The 18757-nt window shown below is 44.7% G+C and overlaps 1 protein-coding gene across 1 annotated transcript in view; it reads left to right on the top strand.

Annotated features, from left to right (window-relative positions):
* The window catches only part of prex1 (phosphatidylinositol-3,4,5-trisphosphate-dependent Rac exchange factor 1), a 62110-nt gene that overhangs the window by 29871 nt on the left and 13482 nt on the right, over window positions 1–18757 (top strand). The window contains exons 10-24 of the mRNA XM_068744359.1: window positions 549–696; window positions 3617–3717; window positions 5560–5663; window positions 7148–7197; window positions 8454–8529; window positions 8893–8965; window positions 10953–11098; window positions 12801–12893; window positions 14129–14277; window positions 14353–14438; window positions 15668–15807; window positions 16859–16997; window positions 17385–17560; window positions 17733–17894; window positions 18302–18512. Coding sequence (XP_068600460.1) covers window positions 549–696; window positions 3617–3717; window positions 5560–5663; window positions 7148–7197; window positions 8454–8529; window positions 8893–8965; window positions 10953–11098; window positions 12801–12893; window positions 14129–14277; window positions 14353–14438; window positions 15668–15807; window positions 16859–16997; window positions 17385–17560; window positions 17733–17894; window positions 18302–18512 — 1854 coding nt within the window. The remainder of the gene's footprint in view (window positions 1–548; window positions 697–3616; window positions 3718–5559; window positions 5664–7147; window positions 7198–8453; window positions 8530–8892; window positions 8966–10952; window positions 11099–12800; window positions 12894–14128; window positions 14278–14352; window positions 14439–15667; window positions 15808–16858; window positions 16998–17384; window positions 17561–17732; window positions 17895–18301; window positions 18513–18757) is intronic.

Raw genomic sequence — 18757 nt, 5'->3', positions numbered from 1 at the left:
AAGCTGGAGAGAAAAAAAACACACAATAAGGTTAAGCAGCTCAAATCATGCACTCGATGATCGCTGCATGTTTACTGCAGCATGCAGGCCTCACAATTAGTACATGCTCTGCTTTACAACGGAGGTGCAATACTTCCAAAATTCTCACCAAAGCCAGATCAAGACCCCCCCCCCCCCCCGAAACACCTAATTTCCAAACTAACTTGTCAAGGCGAGATTAACATCTGTGTTTGTAGCAGACCTGAGCCGCCATGCTTTTCTCCTGGCGTCATTCCATCTGCACGACGCCAGGACTCAACTGGGACAACCAGGCAAAGGGCCCGTTTGCCTCCTCTAAAAGCACAAAGGCTAATGCCTGATGCTGTTTGTCATTGATGTAGTGGAGATTCCTGCTGAAAGCCAGTTTGAGTTCATGTTCTCCAACAAGCCTGATTTACAGTATGTATGTACTCAGGCTTTTGTGCGTTCGTTCATTTCCACTCTCACGTTGGTAACTCACTTGGAAACTCTGCTGATCATTTGATGGATTCATTCTCTTTTGTTTGTAGGTCTCAAACTCGGAATGGAGCGGGACGCCTATGTGATGATTGCCGCGAAGGGGGAGAAGCTCTACCACATGATGATGACTAAGAGTCGGCACCTGATCAAAGATCGACGCAGAAAGCTCAGCATTGTGCCCAAGTGCTTCATGGGAAAGTGAGTTTCTTTTCTTCCTGAGTGCCGGGTTTTCTCAAGGTTCCAGGAATGGGTGCTGCTGTGCTTTGTCACTCACAAGAGGAGCCTTACAAATAGCTCTTACATAAGAGCAACAGGTTTTCAAAAGAGCTCGGATCCAGTCTCACCAAGTACTGGCAAAATGCCTGAATTGTTTAATCCGTACAAGTCTGAGCCCCCCCACCCTCATAGGGTCACAAAAAGGCCCAAGTTACACCCCACACATTCATATTATCGTGCACACAAACTTACACAAGCAGATTTTCTTCTGCAAATGGCTCACTAGCAGAGTTTGCAGAACAAGCCATCAGCATTTCTGTCCCCACGATGTCCCAACACGTAGCTCAGATTTTTACCTCGGTTGCTCCACACCAGCATTTGAAAGAGCCCAAACAAGGTAATTAAGTTCCCTCCTGCACCATCTCGGGAAGACAAATTTAAAGCTAAGCGAGACCGGGATGGTGACTGATGACTGGTTCTGTAAGGAGAAACCGCCCATTAATGTCTGCAAAAACTTCTAATGTGGCCTTGGAGTCGCTAAAAGGCGTCCCCTATCTGAAGGAGTTATTTTCCACGATGTTAATACAGTGGATGATAATGCTGCTTTCAGCCGCTGCCAAGAAGGAACTTTAATGAGTTGCTTAAAAAAGTCATGCGTTTCTTGGACATCCTGGTGGGCTCCATATGAGGTCCACGCCTGGATGTTTCCGTCTCCCTGTGATGTCCCTCACTAGGCGGTCGGGATCCCGAGCTCTTCCAGGACTTGGCATTTACTTCTATTTTTGTACATTGTTCCTCTCCTCATGCTTCAACGACAGCGGCGTGCTAGCCATATCCTCGTAGGGAGGTCACGCTTTATCTCGCCCCCACGTGTAGATTAGAGTCGAGAGTCTGGGCCAAAACATTCACTGCCGAGACTCGAGTTCAAATGTGGCCCCAACTTGGATGTTTCTTTACTCTGACCACACACCCTAATCCGGGCACACACCATGCGATCCAAGTCCACTTGGACGTCCTCTGTCCCGCTCCCTGTTTCCGCTTTCTTGGCTCCATCATTCAGTCATTTCCTGTCTGAGTGCCATCGACATTAGCGTCTGAGTTTGTTTTTCTAATGACATTAGCGGCAGACATATTTAGAGGGGATTATTGGATTAAGTGGCATGCCGACTGCCGGTTTGATGGCACAATTCCATCATCTGTCTGTTAACACGCCTTGTGTTTTCTTATTGCTACTGCGTTGGCTGAGCCACTGCTTGCCAATGATCATTAGCAAAGGTTTGCAGTGCAGTAATATTTTATTATAATTAAAAAATGTAACCTTTTTTGGGTGCTGGAGCGAAAGTTAAGAAGAGATGGAGATGAGCATCAGCTGCCAGTTTTTCATTCTTGATCTTTTCTATATTTGTATCCTGATTCCATCATCTCACATTCTATTTTCACGGAATGAGCCGTTACATTATAGGACACATTAATGTGGCCTATAATGTAACGGCTCAAGTAAATGGAGCATGACGCTAAATATCAAATTATGGTGATGGTTCCAGGAAGAGTTTAGTTACAATAATGTGTTTTCTTTTCATGAATTTTCTTTGGCAGTGACTTTATATAGTTTGAGGAATATTATTGATGATTAATACAAGAGCACCAATGCTGTGTAACTTTCTGTTTGAGTACAGCAGTAGAATTCAGACTATTGTTATTCTCAATGTAAAATCGTTTCTGCAGAGACATTATGGATTAATGTACGGCTTGTAATATTGGCACATGCACTTCATGGTTCTGCAGTATGAATGATGAAAAAGTATAGCATGCAATTTTTTCCTTCCAATAATTAGTTTAATTCAGTCTGAGTGAGGTGAGGGGAGCAGAGCTGAAATCCTTGCATGTAGATGGTGCATTCAGGTGCATTAAGACATTTGAGGGGCCGTTATAAATTTCATTTTAAAAGGCGGAGGGAATCTCAGCTTCAGAATAGAGGCCTTCCTCCTGTTTGTGACAGTATCCCACAATGCAATGCCGTCGGCGATATGTAAAGGCTTTGTTTACAGAGACGTACACGATCGCTAATCATAACACCATCCCCCCCCCCCCCCCAAGTATTCACTGGACATTAACTGTTCGTTGGATTTTGTAACATGGAGAAGTTTCCGAGTCACTAGACAAGAAAGGCTTTTACTCGTTACAAGGAGAAAACGGCTGTGATTGGGAGTCAGAGTGGAGTAATCATCACGACGTGTTTCCTACCTGGACTTTGTAAATTTGCTAATCTTTCAACCCCGCCCATTTTATTCTTTGAAGGACGCTCAAAATTATTGGAGTCTGGTCAGGTACAATCGTCTTGTTTGTGGATGGGTTCCGAGATGTATGTGTTTAGCTGCATAAACCCAGCAGACATAGTTACGACATAGTTAGGACATACTTATGACGTAGTTGTGTTTGTTATTTCCACAATGTGCTGTGAATAATATTTCAAAACTAATCATAAGAATTAGGCTATATCGATTTCAGGTGAAAGAGAAAACAGATTTCACAGCAAATCGTTTTCTAACAATATCAACATCAACACTACATCAATTTAATATGAACTGTGAGCTTCATTTATGATGATATTTATTTTCATCTTTATTCACTGGTATTCTTGTTATTGATCATTCAGTAATAGGAAGCTGTGTCATGTTTATATGTGTGAGGCGATGCTTCGTGAATGACAACAGAGGGGGGGGGGGGGGGTCATGAAGACGTCTACGCTGTGTGATTACTATGACATTACTGTGAAGGCCCGTAGAGCACAGCAGGGACATACCATTTCAAAGACAGCGACCATTTCGAAAACAAACCGTAAACTGAAAGCCACTTTAGGCGACCAGCCTCACCATTATGCCTCTTTGTCTTGTGCTCCCAGCGAGTTTGTTTCATGGCTGATGGAGAGTGGAGAGATCAGTAAGCCTGACGAAGGCGTCAACCTGGGACAAGCCTTGCTGGAAAATGGCATCATTCACCATGGTGAGGCAAAATCTAATCCCTTTTGTATCCTGGCTTTCTGTTTCTGCTTTCTTTATTCTCCCTGTTTCTTCTCAGTTCATTGGATTTCTTTAGTCTTCCATTTTTCACTGAAATCTGTTTTATTCTAAGGTATAAAATGTTTAAACCTGAACAGAATCTGCACATCCTGGCAGCTTTTTAAACATACATCCATCCATTTTCTTCAGAATCAGAATCAGAATGTGTTTATTGCCATTGTCAATGAGGGTTCACAGACTAGGATTTTTTCTCAGTGAAGTCGTGCAACATGTAACAGCAATGACTAAGATACAAAAAACACAAGTACAGACACATCACAAACCAGCGTAATGAGACGATTGTCTCATCGACAGCCGCTTTGCGGGTCACGGGGCTGCTGAAGCCTATCCCAGCGTGCTATGGACGAGAGGCGGGGCACACCTCGGATGTGTCGCCAGCAAATCTCAGGGCCACACAGAGACAGACAACAACTCTCGCACACTACGGACAATTTGGAATAATTGCTTAACATAAAGGAAGCGGGGAAGAACAAACAGACGCCACACAGATAGGATTCGTACCCGTTACCTTCTTGCCGTGAGGCGACAGCGCGACCCACCGTGCCACCCATTTTAAACATATTAAATTATTGATTCAGTAACTCAAACAGGCAAAAATACAGTTCTTTCTGTGTCGGGGACAAATATAGAAGAAAAAAACATGCGCTATACCCTTTATCTGTAATTTACACTGTAACACACACACACACAAATAAAACAACTGTAACTAATGTCTTTAGACAGTTGTCTGGAATGTCCCTGGATGGATTATTATATAAAGTAGGTACAAACCACTGTCATGATTTGTACACAGAAATATCTATTCTTTAATAGCGACTACCCTGGAATTGTCTCTCACCCTGACCTCCGGCCGCAGAGGGAGACGATGAGGACCATGCAGGACTCTGGGGACAGCAGTGTGGGTTTTGTGGACAAACTGGAGAGGCTCTGGGTGTGCAGAGTGTAGGTGTCGTCGGCGAGTCTGTGAAAAGAGGAAGGGAAAAAGATAACGTTACAGAGAGGCAGACTGAACCTGACAATTTGTCATGCATATATTTGATGAAGAACCGTGTATAAAGCGTCACGGCGAGCCGCATGACTTTTAAAGCATTGATCAAGTGAGCTGTGCATGCTCGACGCACTAAAACACACCAGTTCACGCTCGCACGCTTTGCCATTACTTTTGCTCCCATAATAATCTAGCTGTCATTTCATGCACTTTAAATTCCCCATTCGAAACTTTACAACGGCTGATTGTGTGGTGCCTCGGGTTTTATACGGGGAATTTGAAGTCTAGACTGAGAAAACCCAGCGGCTTGTTTGAGCCAACGCCAACTTGTTGGGGGGGGGGGGGGGGGGGGGGGGGCAAACTGCCTCCGTTTCAGATCTCACTGCTAGTTTCCCCAGCCAGTGTCTGTATGAGGCGTTCTTCTCTGCTGGACTGATTGTAAATGAGTTTGGTTTGGACGGCGTCAGACTGCACCAAGCACAGGCATGAATTTGCTTAACCCAATAATTTCATCAAATCAAACTGATCAAACTTTATTACACACATTATAAAATATCATATTCCACTAACAATTTTCTAGATTATTTTACTTGATTGTGACAGATGGCGAAGCAGACAGGGAACTGGGAAATACATTTAAAAAGACATTCCACAGAGAAATGTGGAGGAGGAGGAGGAGGAGGAGGGAGGACATATTTACTGTGACGGATGATGAAGAATTAAAATCATTATTTGGAGTCTGTCTAACATTAACACTTTCTCACTCTCATTTTTTAGTGTCAGACAAGCACCAGTTCAAGAACGAGCAGGTGCTCTATCGATTCCGTTACGACGATGGCACCTACAAGGCCCGCAGCGAGATGGAAGACATCATGTCGAAGGTACCGACTCGTCCTCTGGATGTCATGATTGCTTTTACAGGGAATATGGGCATAATTCTTTTTGATTAACAGGACATTAGAAGGTAATTAAAAGAGCCATATTATGAAGAAAAAAAAATCACTTTTTCCGTGTTTCTACACTCATATTTTGGTGGTTTTGAGTCATTGCCAACCCAAAAACTGCTCAATTAAACCATCCAGTCAATCCTGCGTAGTTCTGTAATCAAGTATTGAGACATGTCTGGCAGCACTCTTTTCGTTTGTGACGTCACACGTCCGCGCTCTACATGTGGCTCCTGCATGAGTCGAAGAAGTTTATTTTTGGTGGTAATGTAATCAAATCAAATGCCTCACCAGTTACCATGGTAGCGTGCAGTGTGCCCGCTATGAATTAAGTTTTGGTTTCATTTTTAGAGGCGTTTCTGACAGCTGTTTGAGACCAACAAGAGGGACGTTGTCCTGCAGCATCTGTTTGCTACTTTGACCAAAGACTGTCACAGATATTTCATATAAGTGTCTGAGAACTGCGTTCACTTGTGGGGAAAAAGGTTATAATATGTGACCTTTACACGGCCTTTACACGTGCCATATATTTAGTCATGTTTCCTTAGGTTCGTCAACAGAACCTAAAGGTGTTGGAAAGCACCCTGGCTGAGATGGATGCATGAGCTGGAATGCAAATCCATGAATCACTCGAGGCATCAGTGACCGCTGCATTATTTGTGTATTGTGTGAATACCGCGCTTTGCAGAGATCATGCATCAGTTCTTGTTGGTTTCATTTAGCAGCCAATGCTACATGTTCCAGCTTGTGCACCTTCCTCAGAAGAAGTGCGTACTAATGATTTTGTCTTAAAGTATTCAGGGAAGGGCCCCTGTTAAGAGAGTAAAAGCATTTTGGGTTCTCAGGCCACCTGGAGGCATGGATTATGCCATCTGAGCTGCATGGAGTCAATCTATGTTCACATTTGTCTTTTTTTTATTAATGTATGAAAGAAGAATGCTGTTTAGCCATGAACCTCTAGAAATATTTTGTGGTCTTAGAATCTTCAGCTGAGTTTCTGTCAGGCTGGGGGGCAAGCGGAATTTTGAGGTTTGGATAATAAAAAAAAGAAATGCGAATACAAACAAATGTTACTGCTAGTTTTAATAAACTTTGCCTTGTGATCCTTAAAAATTACTTTTGTTGAGTAAAACCTTGGTGACTGGTGTATCACAAGTTAATGCAAATATAATCAAATAGAACCTTTAGAATAATTTGAAGCCTTCCCACAGAAGTCAGACACTGAATTCCAACAGAGGGAAACGCAAGTTGGCCAACATTTGTTCGCATTTGCAGCCTGCGATTTTGAAATATCTAAAATCATATCCTCGGGGGGTAACATTTCTCAGTCAACAGTTGAATGCCTTGACCTGCAGCCATGCTCATACTAGTTTACCTGAGGTGTGTGCTCCGTGACTCAGCGGCTGTGTTTTTTCTTCCAGGGCGTTAGGCTGTACTGCCGCCTTCACAGCCTCCACACGCCTGTCATCAAGTACGTACCTGTCTCCCCCCCCCTACACATGCTAATGTTCCCTGCTTTCCAGATGCACAAATGAATATTTATAAAGGCTTCACTTTCAGCCCACACCACCCTTTCTGCATGAACTGAACTCTTGCTGTGAGCCAGGAATGACAGGCCTCAGACCCGGCTTCTGCTGCTGTAGGTCCTCTGCTACAGGATTCAGTTCATGTGGAGGGTGCCAGCTCTTAAAGGATTTATAACAGCCTCCCATTAGGAACATAGGAACATTTTTCTATTATCCTTACATTTACAGGAGTGTGACTGGCCTGCAAGCATTTTGATCCTTTTAAACATTTTGAAAGCATTTTATTTCGCCTTCATGCTCTCACTCTCTGTCGTACGCAAGCACTTCCTCACTCACGTGCGTCTATCTCAATTGTATAAACACTACAATATTAATTATGCGCACAGAGAAACAGTAAGCCTCCCCTGACTGTTTGATCCCTCATTTGCGTCGTACAGATTTCAAGGCCTTTCATCCCTAATTGTTGACTTAAACTAAACTGCAATCTTCTTATTATACAAAGGCCAGATCTCATGTAGTGTGCTGCTACTCTTTGATCCATCATTGTACTAATTTTGATTGATTAAATTATCACTACTTTATGTTATTTAGCACACATTAATAACAATTTCGTCTAATGGATGTATTATTTAATTAATCTTAAATATTCATGCTGCTCTTGAGTCTGCTTTGAGCGATAAAGCGTTTGAAGGTTTCATGACATGAAAATGAAGTGAAATGACATTTGATTAAAAATATATATATATGTAAACCCAATAAAAGCAGTCTTGTGAATGTCACAGATGTCTTGCTCTGTTAAAGGATGATGCATAAAATCATTGATCACATGAAGGTCTGGAAGCAGACGGTTCGTTATGCAGTCACTGAGGCCTTGCTTTGTGCCTTCATTCTGCAAGTGGTACAACACGGGTGGTTCTGACACACACGCCGTGCCCAACGCACAACTCTCACACACTGAAATGAGGAAATACCATCCATTTGATCCAGTTACACAATCAACCGCACATCCTCCGTAGCGCCTCTTGTTGTAACTGCACACCTAAATCGTGCGGTGAATGTTGTTTTAATAACCTCGATATTAACATGGGCTTTTTTTTATTATTGTTGTCTGACTTACTAGAAAATATTTCTTCTAAGTGTTGCTCACAAATGACAACGTTCCAAAACGTAACACTAATAACTGTTTTGTTTGCTCCTTCAGGGACAGAGATCACCACCTGAAAACCTTTAAATCTGTGGTTCCTGCCAGCAAACTGGTGGACTGGCTACTCCTGCAGGTAACATCCAGGTGCTAAACGAGTTGAGGTAACTCTGCTGGCGCTGCACGAGGCAGCACAGAACAGAAAAGAGGAAGCCCGTCACTCCTGTAACTAATTATGCATTTTACATATTAATGATGTCACTCTTCTGTTTCTGAGTATCGTTCAGTCTGTTCAATGCACTCATTCATTATCCTTATGCATGCCGCGTTTATAAGCCGTGAACCAGCGCAGTCTGTCATTGTCTCCGTTATTAGCACGTGTTGACTCATGAATATTAGCCTTACTTCAAACAAACACACTGATACCTGCATCCAGCAGTGCTGCATCAGAAGGCGCTGTGTCTGTCTGACTGTGTGCGTCATTGATTTGGTTTCCCAGGGCGACTGCTCGACCCGAGAGGATGCTGTGATGCTGGGTGTGGGGCTCTGCAACAGCGGCTTCATGCACCACGGTCAGTTCCGTTCTCCCCAGCACAGGCGGATCACTCACGCTAAGACTTTGAGTTTGATGGCTCCGTAGCATAAGATCATTTGTCTGCGTTTGATCATCCAGTGTTTTCTTTTGTAACCTCTTTCTTTGTAATCCACTCTTTCTCTGGATCAATACTGCAGTTTGTCTGTTTTTATCAGCCAGTCTTCTCTCTGCCAACACAAATGTAATGTGATGAAAGCCATTGTTATACGTCTTTTGAAAACCACCAAAGAGCTACTGCAGCACAGAGGTACTATCTGAGAGTCCTAAATGTACACAGTATCTGACTTTAGATGGACTCAGGATTAAACACTCACAAATCTCCTCTGTGAATGCTGCGATCAGGGACGTTGCCGTTGCTTGAACCCAGACAGACGCTACGCAGCGTCTTCCCTTCAGTCTTCTCTGGTCTCATTGGCTGTCACACATTCACCTCCCTCTACCATCTGTTGGATGGACACACCTGTCCTCTCACCTCTGGCTTTTCACTGCCTTTGGTCAGGGTCGCGACCTCTGTGCCCCCAGCCCGTCTGTCTCCTCGGCTCACTTTGTCAGCACGTCTACTGCTGTCTTTGTCCTGTCCTTGTCTTCCTCGACTGTCTGGCTATGAGGCTCGTTGCTGTAGGGAAGACCGTCGATGTGAGCCAACGCAGTAAACGACACAAATAGTTGTTTATTATTTACAGTATTGCCATTATGTAAACAATAATCGAGATTTGTTTTTGTGGTCGCTCAATTTATGGGTTTTTGCGCATCTCGGATCAGAGACGTGTCTTTTCAATTTTAGAATTGATCTTTTTCCACTTAATGGAAACCTAATTCCATATGTGTGTGTGTGTGTCATTAGGGGATGTCGGTTTACAAAGCAACGCCTTCTCTAGTTTAACGGGTGGTGTTGAGGTGTTTTGTGATCACAGCCACTGTGACTCAGAGAAATGTTTAGTGAGGCCAGCATATGTGTGTGTGTGTGTGTGTTCAATCAGTTATATCAATTATAAGCCTAGAAACCAAATTATTAGAAGGCTTCTATGTGAACTTAAATTCGTAATTAATTATTAATTATCTCCTGTTTCTAGGAGAAATCTGTGAAACGATCAAGTCAGGTATTTCTTTCATCTTCTGCCCGTGTTTACACATTTGACAAGGGTCCCCTGGCATTTGCGTGTGTGTGTGTTTTTTCCTGAGTTCGTGGTAAATGATTAGTAAGCGATCACTTCCAGCCGTAGTTCCATTCCTTTCTTGAGGAGAAGAAGGCAGATAAACTGCTCACAGTACAGCGAAAATCTGCATGCACGCTAGACATACTCACGTTTCGTAAGACATTCCTAATTTAGCGTTATTATGGAGGAGGAACATGTTCATCATTCCAAGAAAGTTTACACGGTTAAGGGCTAAAAGCGTTGGACCTTTTATTTCAGAAGGCTGTTGGCACAATGGAGAAGGTTTCTTTCTGTGTGAGGAAATACAGTTACAGAAGCTCTGATTATTTGCTCCTGTTCCTGAAGTTGCTTCCATAATGTTCTCCTTACCTGTTTGGAGAGCCCATCTGTTAAAGTGAAGCTCAACCCACCGGTGGGATTTTTAAACACACCTGAACACACGGGGCGCATGGAATGCCGTTCCTAGTGTTGACTGCAACCCAGATGTGATTTGACTCCAGATGTTCCTGCATCAATTGATCAACTAATGATCTGTTATTTTTGTTTTGTGTGAGGATGTCCAAATATCCCGTGGTGGCTTCCTTTAATTTCTGCCCTCCTCCCACGGGGCTGCAGCTCTCTTGTAACACGCCTTCATCGACACGGATGGAATTTCCACAAATACCATCAATCAAGACAAAAAGAGCACGAACACAGCTGAATTAATAACGAGGCCGAATCCTTATTTTTCTGCTACGCTGAATGTAAAAGTCGAGAAATGAGACATGGTGTGTGTGTGTGTGTGTGTGTCTCCGTGTCTCTCCTCAGTCTTGGAGAAGAGCGAGTTCAAAGATGAGTCGCAGTTCTTTCGTTTCTATGCGGACGAGGAAATGGAGGGAACGAGCTCCAAGAGCAAGCAGCTCCAGCGCAACGACTTCAAACTTATTGAAAACATCTTGGTCAAGTCCTTGGTGGTGAGTCTTGACACACACACTCACACACACACACACACACACACACAGATGTCCACGCTTCTCAAAAGCAATCAGTCGATGTGGATGGATGCAAAACAGACAATGCAATTTTGCTCATGCATCCAGAGCTCTCTGTGTGTGTGTGTGTGTGTGTGTGTGTGTGTGTGTGTGTGTGTGTGTGTGTGTGTGAGTGTGAGTGTGAGAGAGAGAGAGAGTTATGTAACAGAACTGTGGTGTGTGTCTAATTGAGCTGACATTCTGGCATCTAGTGCATCCTTCAGCCCAGATAAGTTTAGACCCATGTTTGTTTATCTCTCTGCGCTCCATGATTAGATTTAATTAATATCACTCTATGCACAGACTCATCCAGTCTCCATGTGAGCGGGGGGAAGAGGGGGGGCGGTTATTGATGACAGTAGACAGCTTTGAATTGGCTCTGATTAGCGCTCATCTTGATTCCCGCTGTCTTGAGTAAATGTAAACCTTTAAACGTGCCGCCATTAAAACAAATATCGTTACAGATGATATTTTATTGCACGGGAATGAAGCGGGGTCCCTTCACAAATTGTTCTGAAACATTTCACTTGATCTTGCAGCCGTTCATATCAGAAGCTGATTAAAATTCACCTCACATCTGACTTTTTCCTCACCTTTAATGGTCCATTTACTACCTGCGTATTTATATTCACGTAGTAAATGGACGTACCTGAAGGACAGACAACAGGAGTGAGACGTTTCAGCTTTGTCTGCAGTGGAGACAGTGGCAGCAGTTTCTGTGAACAAAAGGGATGTTATGGGAACATTCCTGAAGTTTATAAAATGCAATGATAAAAAAAAGGAAATGCATGACAGAAACTGACACGGAGCAATGATGCATGTGGAAAGGTAGTGGTGCGTCTTATCCAGCATGCAGTTACAGGATAAGGCTCTAGTAACGTAAAGAGAGCGTCTGCTCCCGGGATTCATATTCCCAAAACATCTTAATCCTACCTGGTCATCAACAGGCGTGCAAGCACACGAGTTCACAAAATGGTTGGAACATAGTTTGTGCAAAAAGGGTCATAATGTAACCTGGTCATCATATCATTTATCAAACGTATTTGGCTCATAATAAGATCAGCTGCTAATCCGATCAGCGGTGTTTCGGTTCCAGGTGGCAGCAATATCCAGAGGCCCAAAGTGAAAGGTCAAGCTGTGTCTGCTAACCCAGAAGCATCGCTAGCATCGCTTGGCTTATCAGAATGTGAAGCAAGACGCGCTTCTCTGGCCTTTCACAAGAAGTGGAAAATGCCCCCCCCCCCCCCCTTGATTAGCAGAACTAATCTTCCCTTCCAGCTATTATTGAAGTGAAGTGCAGGAAATCTGTATTTACCACAGCCGCGTCCTCTGATGTCACGGCAGATAGCAACATCTTATCAGGGCCAGGCGGCAGGAAAACAAAATGGCCCAAACAGTTTCCTTAATGGAAGCCGGCTAATGTGTTGCGGGTTACGACAATTTTTAATCCTCGATCTGCTGGGTAATATAGAGATAAATAGAGAATATCACACCAGACGCGCAATGAAAATCACAAATCTGCAACATAGAAACCGTGGTAATGTGTGGCTGCATCACCGCACAGACGTGTGGCGTGTATTGCCATTGTCAGAGGTCGCTTTGGGTTGGAAATGCTGGAGTAATGAGGAAGTGATTTCCTCTGCAGATTCACCCCGAGGAAGAAGATTACGGCTTTGAGATTGAGGAGAAAAACAAGGCTATTGTGGTGAAATCTGTCACCAGGGGCTCACATGCTGAGGTAACGGTCCACACACACACACACACACACACACACACACACACAGGCTCCAGTAGGGGATGGCTGTCTCCTGTTTTGATGGCGGCTGTCAGTCAGGCTCTTGCTTTCTTCTGACGGCCTCTGCTCTGATTGGCTTAGACGTGCTTGGTCTCACACCAGAGCTGTTTAAACTGCTGTTGTGGAAAAACCACATGCACTATTTTGTTGTGATGTGTTATTGTGTTTGCAGTGTGTAAAAATGCTACCGTCAAATCCCAAGCTGCTATATCAGCGTCTACTTGTCATAATAGTCACTTTAACCACGGAGTAATTCCAATTTAATCCGGTCTTCATTTAATGTTCAGTAATTTCTCCCACCTCTTTGATTATTCCGACTGTTGATATACCTTTTGCAGTTTTCCCCATAAAGTTAAAGCTTTTTTTTTTTTACCTACTCACTACTTTTACCTACTTTTGTCTCACTCTACTGCGCTGAACTCCGCTCCCCCATGCTTCACAATAACAGGATTGCTAGTTGTGCCACAGCCCATGTGCCAGCACAGCGAATGAAGCTCAGCTGATTCCCATGGGGCTCTGAAAAGGGCTGACACGCACGCACACACACACACACACACACACACACACACTCCCTTGCTCATTCAGATGGCTGGTAGCTCCTCCCAATCATTCCTGCCTCCATACTGGGCCCATATCCAGAACTGAGGTCCAGCTTGGCTAAGACCAGCCCCCCCGGATCTGTGCCCAAGACACTAGACTCATACAGCGAACGCACAGAAGCAGCATTATTCTCACAACGTGACTGGAAGATGTGCACGACGACGGCATTCAGCGACATGCACCAGGCTGGTGCTGCTCTTTGTCATATGTAAAGCGGTTTTTGAAGTTAACGTCTGACTGCACAAAGCCATCCCTCTCTGTGTGCAGCTGTTATTGTATTTTCACATACATTGCATAAGCCATCACATCATATGCAGTCCAAGGAACAGAGTGAGGTCTGACCTGAGTCAAAGCAACACCGGTTATGTTAAAACAAATCTCAGACTGCAGGGATACGGGCGAGGAGTACCTCAGGGGGGGCTTCATGGTCTCAGCTGAATGTAGCCGTGAGACTAAGATCTCTCTGTGAAACTGGGGAACCCATCTTCAAATCTCACTGTGCAAATGTGCGAGATGGAAATGAAGGCGCAAACTAAACGTAGCTTTTTCTTCCTCCTGTCTGTCTCCCCGTCCTCCAGATGGCCGGCCTGCAGGTGGGCAGGAAGATCTACACCATCAACGAAGACCTGCTGTTCCTCAGGCCCTTCTCTGAGGTGGAAACCATGATCAGCCAGGCCTTCTGCCTGCGACGCTCCCTGTGGCTGCTGGTCGCCACCAAGGCCAAGGAGTAAGGGAAAGCACACACACACACACACACGCACACACACACACACAGTGGTCTGACTGGTCTTCTCTTATCCAGGATTGTGAAAGTCCCTGACAACCCTGACAGCCTCTCCTTCAGACTCTCTGGCTCTGCTCCTCCTCATGTCCACGCAGTCCGTAAAGGTGAGTAATGAAGAACGCGGGGAGGTGCAAGGTCGTCTCTAAAGCTCAAAGGGCACTTTCATTTGAATGTGCAATTGGAGACGTAATCTGTAGCATTAACAGCTCACAGGGAGATGCAATAAAATAATTACATTAAATTCCGACATCAGATATTTGTTAACAGAAAAGCGTTGTTTTTGGAGACTTAATGTCAATAAACGTGTTGAAAGTGTTTTCTTTTAATGGTGTCAGACGGGCCCATAATCCTGGCGAATTCAAAGGAAAGATGAGGTAACTGTAGCCTCGAGCCACCTGTTACGTTCTGCTTTTAGTGCGCCTCGATTGGGTTTTTATGGCCACCTGTCAGCCAGACGGCCTGAAGCAAGGGTTCAAGCCCTTAACAGATGAAATTCTTCAAACACAAACACACACACACACACTCCTCTGTGACCAGAGCTAAAAGGGCAATAAGTTACTGAAACGACACAAGCACTTTTATTCAAACTTCTCAATCCTCCCGCTCTGCCCTCGCAACCTCCTCGCCAGATGTCGCGCCACCTAGGTGGACTGGGAATGGCAAAAAGGGCTTTTGTGGAAGTGGAATGGGGAACCAATCCCAATGTGTAAACCAGACGAGAGGAGGAGCGAACTCACCCAAAATCAATGATGACAGAAACAGACGTTCGGCAAAGTGAATGCTATGACCTCCTGGTGTTCCTCAGGACCGACCTTTCTCTCCCTCTCCTTCCTCCCCGTTACTATCCTCAGCCCTCAAAAACAGGAGCATGTTAATTTCTTATCTCGGGTCCAAAATCATTCCCGCTGTGTCCTGTGTTCATATGTAGTTGAAGTGACCCTGGGATCAGGTGAATGCTGGCGCCCTGGGTGGTGGTGATGATGTCAGCACTGCTATTGTTAGGCTGGAGAGGAAGATGGAGGAGGTGTTGATTGAACTCCCAGGCTGTAAAGCCATTGGTGTCAAGGGACAGCATGTTGCGGCACTGAAATGTTTCCCCGGGATGAACAAATGGGTTGAGGTTTTACACTTTAGGGAATTGATTCTAAAATGAGATTTTAAAACGTCTATTGAAAATGAACTTGTATTATTATTTAATCATTTTGGACATAATTCCTGGATCTGATGGAAATGTGTAAAAGAACTTTAAACACCTCTTTCTTCCTGAGTTCATTGTGCTGAACACTTCCGCTGTAAACCACACCGTGACCTCTTATTCTGTTTTGACACGCAGGGTGGGAGGCGGTGGGGGCGGGCCTTCAGCCTGGACAGGTCATCCTGAAGGTCAACGGCAACAACGTCAATCGAAGCGACCACCAAGAAGTCCTGGAGCACTTCACTGCTCAGCACACACACCAGGAACCTCCCCAGGCGGTGAGGCGACACATGGAGGCAATCAAAAATGTACCCTCCCTCAGAGCAAGTTGCAAAGTGTAACAAGGCTTTGTGAAGAAATGCTGTCAATAATTAGAACCGATCCGACTGCATCACCCTACCTTGCTTGCTCCAGTGAGGGCTTACAGTCATTGGATGTGTGTGGCTATGGCTCTTATTGTACCAGGCATCCCTATGAACGCTCAGTTTTAGTTAAATAGAAACCAGTGATCCCATCAGGGAGTGGCAGCATTTGCTCTGAGTCTAAATTCACCGATGTGAACCAACAACCCACATGAATGTGGATTGTAAAAACAAAAAGCAGCATTAGCGTTGGTGTGACTCAAAAGCAGTGCGTTAACTATGAAAAATTTGCTTTCTCCATGGCGTCTGCACGAGTTGGCCTCAGGCGCTCAAAACATAAATTGCTGGCTGTCATGTTCGGCTGAATGCCAAATGTAGTGAGAGTCAAACGGTTCACGAGTCGAGATGAAATCCTGCCCAGACTGAACATTCAGCCCATGGAAACACAAGGCTTATATACAGTCCGTGCTAACTGGCTTGTGATCAAGCACAACCATCACATCACTGTGATTCAGCAATAGCAAATACATATGGATGTCAATGACAGATGAATTGCACTTTTGTTGCCTTCTTTCAAAGTATCACTTCTAATTTATTAAATAAACTCTATTCATTATTCCTTGATTGAGATTATATCCTGTGATTAGGCCCATTGGTTTCCATGATAAGCTCATTATCGCAAATAGTGTGTCTTTCTCTCTTTATTTTTTTATCAACCTTGTCACTGAGATACAACTTTCAACATATTTCTTAATGATTACCGGTAATATTATTATCTAAATATTTAATCACTCCTGTTCCGGCGCTCTCTTGAGAGTTTTCTCCCCTCCCCTCCACTTCATCATATTCATTTTGAAAAGCACACAGTTCAGAATAGCCTAAAATCACTTTCCCAAAACCTTTGTACTTGGGTGCTGTTGTGTTAATGACGTAGATAATTCAACGTAATCTCGCCTCTTTTCCCCAGGGCCAGTGGGTGTATCGCACGTTTGAGGATGTGGACGAGCTAGAACGAGATGGCGAGGAGGAGAAAGGGAGCCCGTTCAGGCCGTGTCCAATGGAGAACGGCTCTGACCACGAGGAGGAGAAGGACACCAATGGAGCAGGCGACATGCAAAGTAACATTTATTTTATGCATTTTATTTAGTCACTGTTGAAACATTCAGAACAGTACCACGATTCTCTGACCTGTGGCGTGATGCCAGTAACTGAGCATTGATTCTTATTTGTGCCAAGTTATGCAAATAATGCCAAGCATGTGGCAAAAATCTAACCTGTAAGACCCGCTATGGCATTACTAAAATAGATTTATAATGTTTTTTGGATCCGTTAATATTTTACCCCACAGACCCTCCACATTTTTTTTTTATATTTTGTATTCTCAGAATTCCCATTGCTGCACTTTGAGTTTGAAATTGCACATCAAATAAGCAGGATTGCTTCTGATGCATGTGAAGTGCACATACTGACTGGATGCCTGTTGTTCCCCGCAGACCACCGGCTGGGCAGGCTTTCCCTCTCTGATAACCTGCCTCTGGTCAGCATGACAGTCGATAACGTTCACCTGGAGCACGGCGTCGTCTACGAGTACGTCAGCACTGCTGGCATCCGGAGCCACGTCCTGGAGAAGATGGTGGAGCCCAGAGGCTGCTTCAGCCTCGCTGCAAAGGTAGTTAAGGGAGAACTGAGGTGACCTTGGATTAGTTAATAAACAAGAGAATGCACTGCAAGTGCAAGTTCACAATCCTAGTGTTACTGGCTTGTTCGGAATCAGCTGAGATTTCAAAGCAAGTTTTCGTCTGTGCGATCCACACTTTACCGATGCTTCTTGTTTGCGGCAGATGCTGGAGGCCTTTTCCAGCGATGACAGCCTCTTTGTGCGGAATTGTAGCCAGCTCATCTGTCAGAGCGACCGAGTTGTAACCATGCCTCAGTTTGAGTTCCGACAAATCTGCGACACCAAGCTGGAGAGGATCCAACGGCGTATCGGCAGCTATCAGCAGGTGCTAAGAGCATGTGTCAACACGCGCTATGTTACGAATGCTAAAGATTCGCTATCTCTCTTCCTGTCCACGCATTTCTCTGTTTGAACTACGCAAAACTTGTAAATGCTGAGAGGGGTGCGAAAGCACCGCCTTTCCTGCGATCCTGTGCAATTATTATCTGCACACAAATACACGCTCTCATGTTGGACAGCAGCTCATCTTTTAACGCAAAGTCAAATCAGACACCCATCGAGGAATTGGACAGTGTTAATGTCAATTTAACAGATTACATTGCATCATCTTGTATCACCACGCCATACGTTTTTATCTGTCTGTCGCTCATGCAGCTTCTTTCTCTAGTCTAAACTGTGTCTGTGTCCTGCTTCCCACAATACCCCCCCCCCCCCCCCCCCTTGTTCGCCCAGTTTGGCCTGGAGCTGAGGAACAAGGCTTGGCCCTCTTTCAGACAGGCCGGCGGTCACCCTCACCCACTCAGCTGCATGGACTTTGTTCCCACCAACTGCCACATCAACATCATGCAGGTCTCGCACCCGAAGAGCGCCACCTCTGCCGGCAGGACTTTCAGCATTCGCTTTGGCCGCAAGAACTCCCTGTTCGGGCTGGACCCCGACCAAGGTGGAGGGGAACGCACACGCGGACGCACCATATCCAGTCAGATTTCAACCTTTGTATAATCTCTGCCACATGCTCTCTTATCTGATCCAAGCTTCGCTGAGATCAATCTCCCTAATGATAATAAAGCTTTGACCCACTTGATATCATCTCGGGGATCGCTTTCACTACTTACCCTCCATGACCATTGAAGTCCTGGCAGCACAAAGAAGGGAATGTCAATCCCCTAACCCAAAAGGGCTTAAGCG

The sequence above is a fragment of the Brachionichthys hirsutus genome, chromosome 2 (assembly GCF_040956055.1).
Source record: "Brachionichthys hirsutus isolate HB-005 chromosome 2, CSIRO-AGI_Bhir_v1, whole genome shotgun sequence".
NCBI lineage: Eukaryota > Metazoa > Chordata > Actinopteri > Lophiiformes > Brachionichthyidae > Brachionichthys > Brachionichthys hirsutus.
This window is presented reverse-complemented; position numbering and strand designations above follow the sequence as displayed.